The following is a 13,723-nucleotide window of genomic DNA, read 5'->3' as shown; positions in this document are numbered from 1 at the left end:
TCGAATAGGGAAAGCTGAGCCAACATGGAGTAAGCGAGCCACTGACGCTTGACCACTGCTGGGAAAATTGTCGCAACCCCCCCCCCCCAAAAAAAACAAAAATGAAACACGGACACAAAATATTATCATACATTTATTTCGAAAAATGTATTCAAATGTATCGTATCACTGAAAAAAATGAATACCCTTGAAAAAATGAATGACCTATACCGACACACAGACCTCCCTCTCCTGTCACTGGCGGTCCTCCGCTATCCCACAGTTCCTTCCCGTGCGGTTTCCCTGCCGTCTCTGTTCCTTTGCGCTACTGGAGCGACTGAGGCAGGTAATGGCGTGTGAGACGCCGGTGCAATACTGGGAGGAATTATGTCTCAAGATTATTTCAGTGTGTGAATCGGGTCTGAAAATGCCATTTTGAAAGACCTATGCAGGGAATGGTTAATTCCTGGTTTACCTGCGGTACGACTTTTAAGTTGAAGCCGGGGGCATAATGGCCGTGCTGGTATGCGCGATGACATTGAATGAGCAGGAAGGGCTCGCAGCGAAGAGCTCTGCTCAGGGGGGAAGCCCCTGGGCAAAACTGCAGCCGCCGCTATGGGATCAGATTTTGAAGCAATTGAAGAAAATAGCAGCCCAGTGCTGCATGTAACTGAACTTGCAGACTTGGGCCTCTCTGTCGTGCGGGTCAGATTGACCTTGCTGTGCGGTTCCTACTATCGTGTCGCTGCCATCTTCCTGTAGCTGTGTACGCCGTCGTGAAAACGAAACTTCAATTGTTGGGTCTTTTTAAATGTGGGTTTTCGAATAATGTGATATCGCCGTAAGTCGTAACAGGTGGTAAAGTCAAGCGACCGTTGCCATCGGGCTAACTGGGGCATGAATTAAAATTTAAAATGTGCGGAGCAGTGTGTTTAAAAACAGTTTTGTTTGTTTTCGATGTTGATTATTGGCTGAACTGAGTTGTTTAGGTTTTGCTGGACGCTGGCAGGCGTTAGCTGAACCGATTTTAGGGGGAAACTCGTGTTCCCTTCTCGTGTCTCGCTTTAGAATTAACCCCCTTATTTGTATGATATGCTCGATTGTAGTAGACCTTTGATATCGTAGGAAGATGTGGGTCAGTTTTGTAGCAATGGCTAGGCCCGACGTACGGTGATGGTGGATCTTGTAATTCTAGATCTGGAACATTGTCTAGAAGGTCCTGATCTCTGTTCAGACAATAACCACTGTCAATAACCTTTTCCAGAATGTTGGCCTCCAGAGCACTGAGTCTTGTTGGCAAACGAGCTATCTCCACCTCAGTCTGTCTGCGCGGGGGGCATGGTAAGTTTCTTTCCTCTGCCGTCTCATTACAACCGAGGGGTCATCGTGTATGAAAGAAATACAGGCTTATATTTTGCTTCATGGTTTTTTTTTTTTAGAATATTTCCCTTTCATGTCCTGTTTGATGATTACATTATTTGGAAGGTTGTCATTTCGTGATTGATGGGGTCATTGTGACCTTCAGTGATATTTGAATCTAGGTCAAAACATTAATCGCCAATCTGAAGTCGCCCAGGTAAATTGGATGAACTTGGAATCACTGAAGGTGTTGGAAACCTCATTTAGGATTTTATTTCTGGAACAGTGCCTGCTGTCTAGGCTAAAAGCAAATCTATCGACATTATGCAGGTGGAGTCAAAATATACTGTCCTGAATAGGCTGTGATGTTCTCCTTAATCTACCCCAGCACCACCAACTGCTTGTTTAGTTTTAGATGGTAGAAGCTGTTGTGAAGCTGAATATGAATGTATTTTCAGCAGAGGTGATGGTTTGACAGCAGTGCGCCGTTGCAGGTTTAATAATAGGGCAGTTTGAAGAGCGAGCTGCTTCCTGCAATCCTAACACCCTTTCCAGAATGAGCGACTTTGCATCGTGTGATTGCTGTTGACTCTGTGTGATTGTTGATGTTGGGGCACGGCGCAGGGGTGGCCAAGGTGGAAGACTACACCCTCCCTGCTTACTTCGACCGCCGCGAGACGCCACTCCCTGAGGTGCCATTCGTGAAGCAGTTGAGCGTGGAGCAGAGGACCCTGAAGGAGAAGGAGATGGGGGCGTGGACCGGGCTGACCAGAGAGGAGAAAGTGGCATGTACGTGCCTCAGAGTTCCAGGTTCACGTTTATTTGTCAGTCCAGCAGTATACAAGTATACAGGGGAGCGAGATCTCGATCTCGAGGTCTACGGTGCGAACACAGACAAGACAATGCTTTTGACATGTAGACGTAGACATTTCTGACAGGGTACAGGGTACATAAAGTGCAATGTGCAGAGTGCAATTTACTTTACAGGACTGTGCAAGGAATACATCAGTCAGTATGCCTGATGCCTGACATTGGGCAAAAAAGAACTAGGTTTCCAGATTTGGAGTAGGTGCAGTAGGTACCAGGGTGTTGAGGAGCCTGACAGCCTGTGGGAAAAGGCTGTTATGGAGTCTGGTGGAGCTGGCCCGAATACTGCGACACCTTTTACCAGATGGTAGGAGGACAAAGAGGGGGTTTCAGAGCAAGGAGCGCATCAATGTAGTGGAAGGGCCAACACCCCGCCTGTCTAGTTTCATACCGTTCATTAACGTGGCAGTGTTGGAGAATTTGTATTAATTGCTTTAGCGTAAAGTGGCATCACTGACATTTAAAACCACGCTCAGTTCTGTGCCTTTGCCAACAGTGTACCGCATCAGCTTCAAGGACAGTTTTGCTGAAATGAACAGGGGATCGAACGAATGGAAGTCAGTTGTTGCGGGAATATTCTTCTTCTTTGGGTTTACTGGTTTAATTGTCTTCTGGCAAAGGAAATTTGGTAAGTGAATGTTTGATATAATGGATTGTCTTCGATTTCATGTTGACGTTTTTGGTATTCATTTTGTCCCCTTTCTTTTTAAAGTGTTTTCTCCAGGGATTTACTCTGCTGCATTTAATATTTCATTAATTCAATATAAAATTAATTTGCTAAATTGCTAATTTCACTTTCTGATCAACCATAATTCAAATTATCATTGCACCAGATAACGGCAAGCATTTTAAAATTTCAGTATGAAAATAATTTGGTAAGTAGCATATTTTTTAAATAGATGGATCAAGTAAAGATAAATCCCATGCTAAAATTAGAGCTGCACTGCTTTTCATTCTGTTAAGGAATATGGAAGCTAAAGAAGATCAGTTTTCTCAGTAAATTAAATTTCTCCTAGAGACTTTCCCTTTTCAAACTACAGAACAGATTTGTTCAGGTGAGGATGGTGTAATAAGGGCGTAACAAAGAACTTGTGTTCTGGTTTCCTTTTGACAGTATGAAGATGAGCAACTGAAATTGTGTTGCTTTTGACTTCTCTTTCATTTTGAATATGGCAGAACGGTCTTATGTCAAAGTCAGCTATTTTTGATATTCAGAAAAAAGTTTACCATTTGTTAGGATACATGGTAAATGTTCCTATACGATCTAAAAGTACAACTGAGTAAGAGCGCAGCACTATCAATGTAAAATACATTAAGGAATTAACAAAGCAAACCTGAGGATTTCAGAATCAACAATGAAATACAATCCAGAGGAAACAAGGGAAAACTCTGTTTAAAACCAAGAGTAGAAGGTGCTTTTTACACACGGAGCTCTGGGGGTTTGGAACAGACTTTTACAGCTTATGGAACAAGCTCAAGTAGTAGCTGTAATGTGGTTCTGGGATCCAAATTTGTATCCAGCTGGTGAAAAAGTAGGAGAGTGATATTGAGTATAATTTGAAATATTTTTCTTTAAATCTTAAAATATTTTCTTTACTAGTGAATAATCTTACTTTTATCATCATTGGTTTGGAAGATGATCAAGAATTCAAACATTTTTAATGTCCTGCTTAATTTTCTTGTTAAGCTTCGCCGCTTTTAAATTTCAACTTTTAGTATCCCTGTTGTCTTATTGGCTGACCATTTGGAAGACATTAATACTGCATCTTAAGATACATTTTGTCCCCTTGAATCTGCTGACAAGAAGTGGATGTTTTGCAACAGCCAGTATTAAACCCCTGTGGTTTGCTTGTGTTTTTGCCCTGCAGTGTTTGGTGAGGTTCCCCACACTTTGTCTGAAGAGTACCAAGCAGCTCAGCTGCAGAGAATGCTGGACATGAGGATCAACCCAGTTGAAGGGTTTTCAGCCAAATGGGACTACGAGAACAAACAGTGGAAGAAATGATTTAGCACATGGACCACATACAACCATGAATGACTAACATCCTGTCTTTACTTGCCTGTTCACAGTTTTACCTCAGTTAATGCATTCTGGAAGCTGACTTCCTCTTAAGATTATTCTGTACATTTTAAAGATAATAAAACTCCTGTCATTTACTCGAAAGTTTGCTTTCTTTGTGATCTTGCAGTGATTGCAATGCATTAAGAGGAAAGTTCAAGAGTATTTTGTTTGGTTCAAGAACTTACAATATCGATGTGCCTTAGTTGTATTTTTTGTTTGCAACCTCTCATCATGTAGATAACGGTAACTTAGCACAAACAAAATGTTAAGATTATTGTTTTCATATGAAAGGTTAAGCCTCTGCAGATATGTACATTAAAACTCTGAGGCTCTTTTTGACAGACTATTGACGCAGTAACTTTTTTATAAACATAGCAGTGCTATCTTCATACTTTAATTTTGGAACACAGCCTGGTTTAATGTTGGTGAGATCATTAAGAAAACGTTTTTGCACCATATTAAATAGCATTCAAATGTTCCATCTAAATTTAATGTAGCCTGTATACGTGGATGTGTATATATAGATTATTTTGGAATGTAAAAATATGAACGAGAGGCAATTCCTTTAGTAGTTAAGTGAAATACAAGTTGCCAATATTTTCCATAAAAGTGGCTGGCAAGCCTGTTCCACTTGCCTACAGCTTTTTCTGAAAAAAATCCTATTCTCAATCCAAAATGGGTTCCCTCTTAGTTGTCCTCTTCATCACTACTTTATTCCTCGTTTTGTTGCCCCCTGGGATCATCCCTATAAACACACCATAGGATCTTGTATCATGGAATCAAATTCCTCAATCTGCTCTGTCTAGACTGAAGTGATCTACAAGTAGCTCCCTTGATTGTACGGCAATCCCCGAGAGCAGGAAACGCTATTGTTCTTCAAACTTTGAGGCAAAATCCTATTCGCAATAGTAACCAAGACGGAACATGGTATTTCAAATGAAGTCTTACTAGTGCACTGTAAAGCTTAAACAAAACTACTGTGGACTTAAATGGCAGGGATAAATACGACATGCCCAAACATTTTGCTTGCTTTTTAATGCTTAGCCACGTTGTCTAACGGGGAAAGATACATCTTTATACAGACGCAGATCTCTGTGTTGATTCCTGTAGCTCTGAGTCACCCATACGATATGCAGTGTTTTCTCCTACCGGTAAGGATCACCCGCCTCGGAAACGACGTGAAATAACATGTGCCGTGTATCTGCCCGCTCCGTGAGACTGTTTTCTGTAAATTCGTTGTAAACTCCCGTGCTGATGGTTCTGCTCTCGCCCTTCCCCTTTCATTCACAAAGCTCACGGATATTGTATGTTGAAATCTTGTCGTTTGAAAGGAAGTCCCACACACCTAGCACTGAAGAGGAAAAATAAAATTGTCCATGAAATCCTTTTTTTTTACAGACAGGAAGGAATTCGTGGACTGGGGTCAGTAAATGTTAATCAGCGTTTAATTTTACCCATATCTTTTTTCAGAGATTAATGTTGGAAGGAAGCATGATGCCTTGGTCGATGAAGCGCAGTAGCTGTCAGCTGTGAAGGAGAGCTGTAGCTGTTATGTAAGTGCTCTACATAGGGATTCAGTCGGTACCGGTGCGCCAAAATCCAGAAAGCGCTCGTTCGCCATGCAGGTTTAATTACAGGTATGCGGTGGTGTCACCTAAAAGTAAAAACAAGCGCTCAGGCTATCCCACGAAGTCAACGTGTCATCTAACTCCAGCCCTGAAGTCAGTTGGCTAGACACCGGCGCTGTGGTTATTTCGGTCAATTCCGGAAGAGAAACTCGAGTGGCCAGCCCTGCGTCTGTGCGCCGATCCCGGTGTCTGACCTTTAAAACGCTGGCATGTTTTTTTTTCCCCCTGAGGGAGACAAACAAGCGCATGTGATCTGGAAAACTGATCCTTATAGGCGCTTCGTAGCGGCTTCCCACAAACTGTTTAATCGAGGCAAACAGACGATCGTGTGCGTGTTCAAGGCATTTCAGTCCTGTGGGATTTCAGTGCGTCTTTCTTCCTAGACTGTTTTGTTTTCGATACATGAAAATCAGCCGCCTTCTGCAGCCATGGGAAACGGAATGAGCAAGGTAACTGTTACTTTGTGTGCTGTCTTGTTGTAGGTAGAAACAAAGCATTCATTACAGCTCTTACCTGTACGGTCTTTGTAGCGCTACACCGTCGAAGCTCGTAAAATCGGAATTAAGCCACTGACACAAATATGTGACTTTCTAACGCGAGAGTCTTTATTGGGGAAAAAACAAAACAAGCCAGAACAATGTTTTAAAGATCTTCTAAAGTTTTTTTGCTTTCCTTTTGAACATAAAAAGCCAGTTAAGTTTCATAATGCTCTTAATAGCACCAAACGTAGGATAAAAGTACAATTTTCCAAGAAGCAAATCTTTGCAAACGCCTGTCGTATCTAATTATGATAAGAAGCCAACTTTAGCTTTGTAATTGTGGGACCGTCGTCGCTGGAGTATAGATTTCTGCTGGAACTTCCACCGTTGAGTGTTTCTAATGTGGAAATCGGATATGCTTCTGTAAAAAGTTTATCTTAATAAGTTTCTGCAAAGTTTTAAACTTTTTTACACGTTTTTATATACTTGAAATTTTACGCATTTGCCCTATTGAATAACTTCATCCTTTTAGTTGAAGTAAGATAAAACTACAGCGTTTCTGTATTTTGCGAATAGCATTTTCCTTTTCTGTCATTTTACAATAAGGTGTTTTCAGCTATTTCTTGAGCCAGCAATCACTTTTCTGGTCAGTTTGTAAACATCCTTAATTCCAACATGAATTCGACCTGGATCTGTATGATAAAAATACGCTCTAAAAAAGCTGCAGGGGAAAAAATTCCATTGTAAGTATCGTCCAACGCCATCGACTAAAGTTTGACACACGGCACTAGACGTACTAATGCCGAGAAGCAGTCACCCCAAGATGTTGAGAAGTGACCCCGAGAGCAGTCTCTGGGACACCCATATTGAAGTAGTCGTTTTCTCCGCTGCCCTGTGGACAGAGTGATGTTACTCTCCTGACAGAAGAGTCAGCTGTGTTCGCATATGTCCCTGCAGATTTTTACTTGATAATGAGTTTGGATAATCATGCGAGTCGGCTCTAAGCTTTGCATGTAGTGGGATATTGCATTAGGCTTCACGCCGACTAGTCAGAGTCTCCATAATTTTGAATGTGTCACCTTCTTTACATGTTGAGGTCACGGTCGTGATTCTCTCCCATTTTCTCTCCGCTCAGGTTGTGGATGGGCTGTATCTTGGGAATATAAGAGGTATGTTCCTTGAAGTGATATCGTGTTTGCGTTTGTGTTTCCATGGTGACGTGCAGTCGCTGTATGCAGAGCTGTGATGGCTTGAGGAACTTCATTAAAGTGGATTTAAATCAAGAACATTAGTTTCTCGGCAGGAAGTTTTTCTGAAATTGGTTTGTTAACAGGGTTATAAGAACAGTTTTACAAAGATACATGTATTAATTAGAATGATCATCATGTCAGTTCTGGTATGTCTGTTTTGAGTCTCGCAGCAAGTTAGACTAGGGTTTCCTTTTATTCTTATGGCAACAATCCATCCGTTTTCAGACCACTTCGACCAGTTCAGGGTCGCGGGGGAGCCGGAGCTTATCCTAGCAAGCTATGGGCACAAGACGATACACCCTGGACAGGGTGCCAGTCAGTCACAGGGCACACACACGCACACCAGGGCCAGGTTTCCCAGAAGCCCGTTAACCTGCCAGTGTCTTTGGACTGTGGGAGGAAACTGGTGCAGCTGGATGAACCCCAGTGATGTGAGGCAGTCATGCTAACCACTGCACCTCGCACTGCCCTCTGGTAGCTGTTAAAGTGTTAAAATAAGAACTTTATTATGGCTTACATGTTATTAAAGACTTTTGAAATCAATGTCCTGCGAAGTACCTTAATCCAGTGGTGTGTGTTCACGCCTTGGACTGTAATAATACTGCTCTAATTGCAAGTCCTAGTGCAGTGACACAAGATGCACTGATATAAAGTTCAGATGTAAAGTCTTGAACTACGCCATGCTAAACGAACCCCCATAATCAAAGTATTTTCACATGGTGGATTTGACATGCCATGTGCACCAAGAGTTCATCATATTTTGATTTAGCCATATTACACCATGTTGCAAAAAGTTGTATAATGATCAAAATCAAATTCCTGCCTAAGCAGCACGCGGCCATGAAGATATCTGAATCGATTTGCTTCCAATATTACGGAAGCTTGTGGAGTTTGTGCAGTTGTAACACCTTCATATATGTGATCTACTACTGAAGAGTTACCTAGTAAGTAATAAGTCCAGTTCAATATGGAATTGGACAACTGTTTTGGTAATAAAGTATTTATCATACAGATTTCGTCACCTTCAGTTTGACATGTTTGCAGTCTTTTCCGCATATAGAAAAGCTGTTTCTTAAAACATCATAATATGATCAGGGTCATGCAGTGGTGAGAATGGCTGCCTCGCCCTGGGTTCAATTCCCGGGTGCTGTCTGTGTGGAGTCTGTATGTTCTCCCCCTGTTTGCTTTGGTTCCTCCCACACTCCAAAGACATGCTGGTGGGTTAAGTGGCTTCTGGGACAATTGGCCCTGGTGTGAGTGTGTGCGTGTCCGTTTGCCCAGTGATGGACTGGTGTCCTGTCCGGAGTGTACCCTGCCCACTGTTTGCTGGGATAGGCTCTGGCTCCCCCACAGCCCTGTATTGAATAAAGCTGTTAGAAAACTGATGAATGGGTGCACGGATGTTAAATGTTAAAATCGGGTTTAGGTTAGCAATGAATGTTGAGGTACAATAGCCAAGCCTTAATGGTTTAAACAGTATGCCATGACATGCAGCCCACTGTCAATTGAAGGCATGGTAGTGATCATGAAATAGGCTCAAATGAACAGCTGTAAGTTGGCAATACACACTGCATTTCTCTTGCAGTACTCTAGATGACCACCTTGTGTCACTAAAAGACTGTGTACCAGCTAAAAGCAGTTTGCTATTTTTATGAATTTACTATTCTGTTATGTTGAATGTCATCTTGTTTCAATACAGCTAAAAATATTATTAGCTTGAGGCAACTAAGTACTTCCTATCCGTCTAGTACCAAACTGAGTGCAAGCTGACAAGGGTGTTTTAGCATCTCACAGCTACTCAACAAATATCAAATACCTGTAGTAGTCATTTCCAGCTTGATTTTGTTACTCTCAAAGGTTAACATTGTTCTGAACACAAATATTCAAACAAACGGTTGTCAAGCTCTTATTTATGGCCAGCAGCCATATCACCCTGCAACTCACAGCTGGCAGCCCACTGAAGCTCATCAGGTGTGAGCCTGGCCAGTACCTGGATGGGAGACCTCCTGGGGAAAACTAAGGCTGCTGCTGGAAGAGGTGTTAGTGGGGCCAGTAGGAGGCGCTCACCCTGCAGTCTGTGTGGGTCCTAATGCCCCAGTATAGTGACGAGGACACTGTACTGTAAACAGGCGCCGTCTTTCAGATGAGACGTAAAACCGAGGTCCTGACTCTCTGTGGTCGTTAAAAATCTCAGGGCGTTTCTCGAAAAGAGTAGAGGTGTAAGCGCTATAGAAGTGTAAGCAATTATTATTGCATTACTTTTATATAAAATCTCACAGTTTTTTTGTTTTTTTTTAATGATTCATATTCATCTTGACTTTTATGCCCCAATTTAGCATTTGTCTCAGATTACACCCTCAACTACTGAAACTTACGTATAACAATTGAGCTGAGTTAAGATGTTGCAGCCGTAGTTATTTTTTTCTGCTTGCAGACTCTGAGGATCGAGAAAGCTTGGCCACACATGGGATCACACATATCCTGTCCGTTTACAACAATGCCAAACCTGTGATGGAGGTGAGAATAAAGAGAGCTGGAGTTAAAACTAAAACATTATATTTTCACCTTAAATGTAGAGTAATTAGATGCCTGATACTATCTGGAAGAACATTTTACTTGTAAAAGAATTTAGAATTTTCTCAATTAGTTTGAACAAAATATGTATGCTCTTATAAGTGTCACGTCTGTTATATTTTACTGTTATATTACACTGAGAAAGAAAGCAGCTGTTTTTATAAAGCTGAAAGTTGCACATTGGGACTTGAAAGGGTTTTAACAATGCGCTGTAAAAATGCTCCCATTCAAGAGAAATGGGTGTCACACTGAGTCATTTTCTAATTTCTTGCTGGGTTGGATGTTATTTAGTTAACAAGAATTTCTTATGTTATTTGATTTAAGATTTTATATCTATAGCAAGTAAAATCTGAGTCAAAAGGATAAGGAGTGGTTGTGTAAAGTTCTGTCTGCTAAAGTTGTTGGAAATGGCACCCTTGAAGCAGCGTATTTTTGTCCGGACTGACCAGAGAAACAGTCAATAAAAGTTTAAAAAGAACATATCGGTTAAGTCATCAATACTGCTGATTTTGATGAGTCAATAAAATAAGAAAACTGTGGGGGATGATTTGTGTCCTCAACGGATGATGTGTTTCTCTCAGATGTTTTGGATTTCTATTAGTAAAGATAAGCTGTACCCACCCCCTCCATGAGCATTCCTACTGTGCGCTAGCGTACTGCGTCATATAAAAAGAGTCGAGCTTTCAGACAGTTCCCGTTTTCAACAGCTACTGATAAAAGGCAAGTGACACTATAGTACAGGGGGACGCTTCTCCAGCCCAGAAGGACAGCACTTGTACCTTAATTCAACTAATTAAGTGGCTTTAAATCACAACTCCAGGTCTTAATCAGGTCTAATTGTAAGTTACCTCTTAAACAGGAAGGAACACAGTTCAGGAAGACTGGAGTTGCTCACCTGCTCCTTCAGTAGGTTTTTACAGTTGAGGATGTTTAGTTGTGAACACTAGGTGGTGCTAATTCCACACTGAGCTAGACATCGGGTTAATTGAGCTCAGAAGCCGTCTTGCATGCTTAATTTCGTATGCTTTCATTTCTTGCTCTGTTCTTTTCTTAGGTTTTTATTGTTTGTGTCTCTTACAGGACATGACCTACCTTTGTATACAGGCAGCAGATTCTTCCAATCAAAACTTGTGAGTTATTTTATTGACTCCTAAAACAACACACTGGTCCACTTTAAAATAAAACTTTCCTTTTTTGATTTCATTTCTTAAATGATTAACATGAATCAGTCATTGCACATTTAATTGCATACTCCATATATATAATTCATTGTCTTCCTGAATGGTAAAAAAAAGTAGAACATACCAAAAAGTTAAAATAAGTTAAAAAGTAAAAATGTTTTCAACAAGGTGTGAAAGTAAAAAATATACAGGACTAGTGTAATGTAAAAAAGCAAGTATGTCCTTTTTTATAATTTTTTAGAAACATTTAGTTTGCATTAAGGTTGTGAACAAAGGACTCAGTCCTGTGTACCTGTTTAATAATGTACATTATTTTAGAATTTACCAGAATCTACTTATTTTTATGCAAAGCCAATTAACGGAGACCAGAACTATGAGAGCAATGATTGTTCTAGAGCTGCATGTGTGCAAGCTTTTTGATCTGTGTGGTACCACTGTTAATACACAGGCTGCAGTCTTCTGCTTGAGCAGGTGTTTTCCCTTCATGGTTGTTCAAGTTCTGTTTGGGATGTGGACTTCACAAGTGAGATGTGCACAAAAGGCAGGCAGAGAGTCTAGCTCAACAGACGAAAGGGCATACCTTGGAGACTATATTGGTGTGTCAGGGAGAGCCCTTCAGGCAGGTTCCTGACAGCAGCCACTACCTCTTTTGAGTGGCTTAAATTTGCTGAATTTCCCATGCAGTATATTCCCAGCCATACAGCTGGTGGCACTGTTTATCAGAAACGCCAGTGCACACATGTTCTTCTGGAAGGGTTTGTCTTAATGGGGCTTCTGCTGTGTAGAAGTAACTTTGAACAGCTGTGGATGTCTGAAATCTGTTAAGAAGAGTGCAGTAACACTAGAGCCAGTCTTTGAGCCTGATATAGCTGGACTGGTCAGATTAAGCAGGAAAATAAAAATGCAAACAGAATAGGTCATGAGAGTAGTGCACAGAGCTGGGTCATGAAAGGAGTATGGAGGCAGGCCTGAGGGATTTGTATTCTTTGAGGCAAGAGCGAGCCAGTTGACTTTTGAAGACCTGGAGCAGGATGGTCCTGTCCTGATGTTCAGTCAGAAGAGGCAGCGGTGAACTAGAAACATTCTGTTGGTTTCCAGACTGTTCTGTGATTTTGGCAGTAAAGGAGCAAGAAATGCTGACTCCACGCAGGGTTCAGCTTCCTCTCCGTGTTGAGAGGTTGGCATCCTTTCTCTTGAGACACAAGCCAAACCCCGAGCCTAAAGGAAGTCTAGTGATGTAAGCTCCTCTTCTTTCTCTGCTTCAGGAATCCAAAACTCATTATTGTAAACTGTATTTTAAAGGAACAGTAAATCTGATCTACATTCTTTCACAATAGCAGATAGTCCTACAAGGCGGCTGTAATTTTATGCTTTTATGACAACTACTGTAACTATACGTGACAGTGACCCAAAGTTTATAATCCCCTTTTTGTTAAAAATTAAAGTACATTTTATTCAGTGCATAACACAGGGAGCTGGGAATCATTTGGAAAACGCCATTATTTTCTGAAACATAACAAAGCCCTGATTTTAATGTTCATAGGATTCCAGAGAATTGCCATTGCAATCAAAAAGGGGTTATAAAAATAATTTTATAGGTAAACCATTTCAGTGAAAACTTTGCTATGTTCTCAGTTAAAGTGACTTTGGCTGAAACATTAAACTTTGGTCTGAAGTCCCAGAAAGTTGATTGACATTTGATTTTATGCATACAAAACTATTAACACTGCCTCATATTAATCACCCAGATATCAAAAAGGAAACCTAGAAAATATTATCCTAATATACAGTAGTTTTAGTCATGGGTAATCAAATAAATAAGTGCCTATATTCCAAAAATCGTCTTTAAAGCACTGCCTTTGTACAATATGCATAAAATGAGACAAAATATTATTTGAAGAAAAAGTACTTTGTACATTTAGCCTTCATTTGTCTATTTTCTCCATAATGTGTGAACACCTAACACACCAGGCAGATCTAAAGTTGTGTATTTTCTCCAAATACAAGGCACTATCATATTACTGAAATTTTGTAGCTGGCGGTATGTATAGATGTAAACGAGTGTTTACACAATCTGTACAGCTGTTGCAAGTGATTCTGAATTTAACAAAAAATAAGAAACTTATTACATAGTGTCACTAAGAATCTAGCCCCCCACTGTCTAGTTACAGACAGGCCATATTCTAGCCTCAGACAATGCTTTAAGGAAACTGTAGTGATTCATTTTTCTTTTTCTGGATGTTACCCACACCAGGTTACTTACAGATAGATGTACTGTATAGTTTTGATCAATTTCAGTGATTAGAGCAAGACAGAATAAGCAGTTGGTTATGGCAGGTGAGTA

At 40.8% G+C, this 13,723-nt stretch overlaps 2 protein-coding genes across 3 annotated transcripts in view; both read left to right on the top strand.

Annotated features, from left to right (window-relative positions):
• Nucleotides 1–225: 225 nt before the first annotated feature.
• On the top strand, nt 226–4,362 carry cox4i1 (cytochrome c oxidase subunit 4I1). Of its 2 annotated transcripts, none has more exons than XM_006641138.3 (5): nt 226–325; nt 1,244–1,320; nt 1,963–2,127; nt 2,702–2,833; nt 4,074–4,362. In XM_006641138.3, exons 2-5 carry the CDS (start codon nt 1,245–1,247, stop codon nt 4,208–4,210), a joined length of 510 nt encoding a protein of 169 aa, XP_006641201.1. In that variant the 5' UTR covers nt 226–325; nt 1,244; the 3' UTR covers nt 4,211–4,362. The 2 variants fall into 2 exon arrangements, with proteins under 2 accessions (XP_006641201.1, XP_015223741.1); XM_015368255.2 differs by having other exon boundaries at nt 297–321.
• A 1,487-nt stretch (nt 4,363–5,849) lies between these two features.
• Nucleotides 5,850–13,723, top strand: part of irf8 (interferon regulatory factor 8) — a 54,109-nt gene continuing 46,235 nt past the window's right edge. Inside the window, exons 1-4 of the mRNA XM_015368132.2 lie at nt 5,850–6,344; nt 7,510–7,543; nt 10,059–10,141; nt 11,279–11,328. Of these exons, the coding sequence (XP_015223618.2) occupies nt 6,324–6,344; nt 7,510–7,543; nt 10,059–10,141; nt 11,279–11,328 (188 nt within the window). The 5' untranslated portion in view covers nt 5,850–6,323. The remainder of the gene's footprint in view (nt 6,345–7,509; nt 7,544–10,058; nt 10,142–11,278; nt 11,329–13,723) is intronic.

Source organism: Lepisosteus oculatus, chromosome 20, assembly GCF_040954835.1.
Source record: "Lepisosteus oculatus isolate fLepOcu1 chromosome 20, fLepOcu1.hap2, whole genome shotgun sequence".
Lineage (NCBI taxonomy): Eukaryota > Metazoa > Chordata > Actinopteri > Semionotiformes > Lepisosteidae > Lepisosteus > Lepisosteus oculatus.
Note: the sequence above shows the minus strand (reverse complement) of the source record. Positions and strands in the feature narration are given on the sequence as shown.

What these genes read in the sequence shown, in the direction of transcription:
- cox4i1 (XM_006641138.3), top strand. Translation starts at nt 1,245, where the DNA reads ATGTTGGCCTCCAGAGCACTGAGTCTTGTTGGCAAACGAGCTATCTCC. An exon ending in CAGAGAGGAGAAAGTGGCAT is followed by an intron (nt 2,128 to 2,701) that starts GTACGTGCCTCA and finishes CTTTGCCAACAG; the next exon opens with TGTACCGCATCAGCTTCAAG. An exon ending in CTTCTGGCAAAGGAAATTTG is followed by an intron (nt 2,834 to 4,073) that starts GTAAGTGAATGT and finishes TTTGCCCTGCAG; the next exon opens with TGTTTGGTGAGGTTCCCCAC.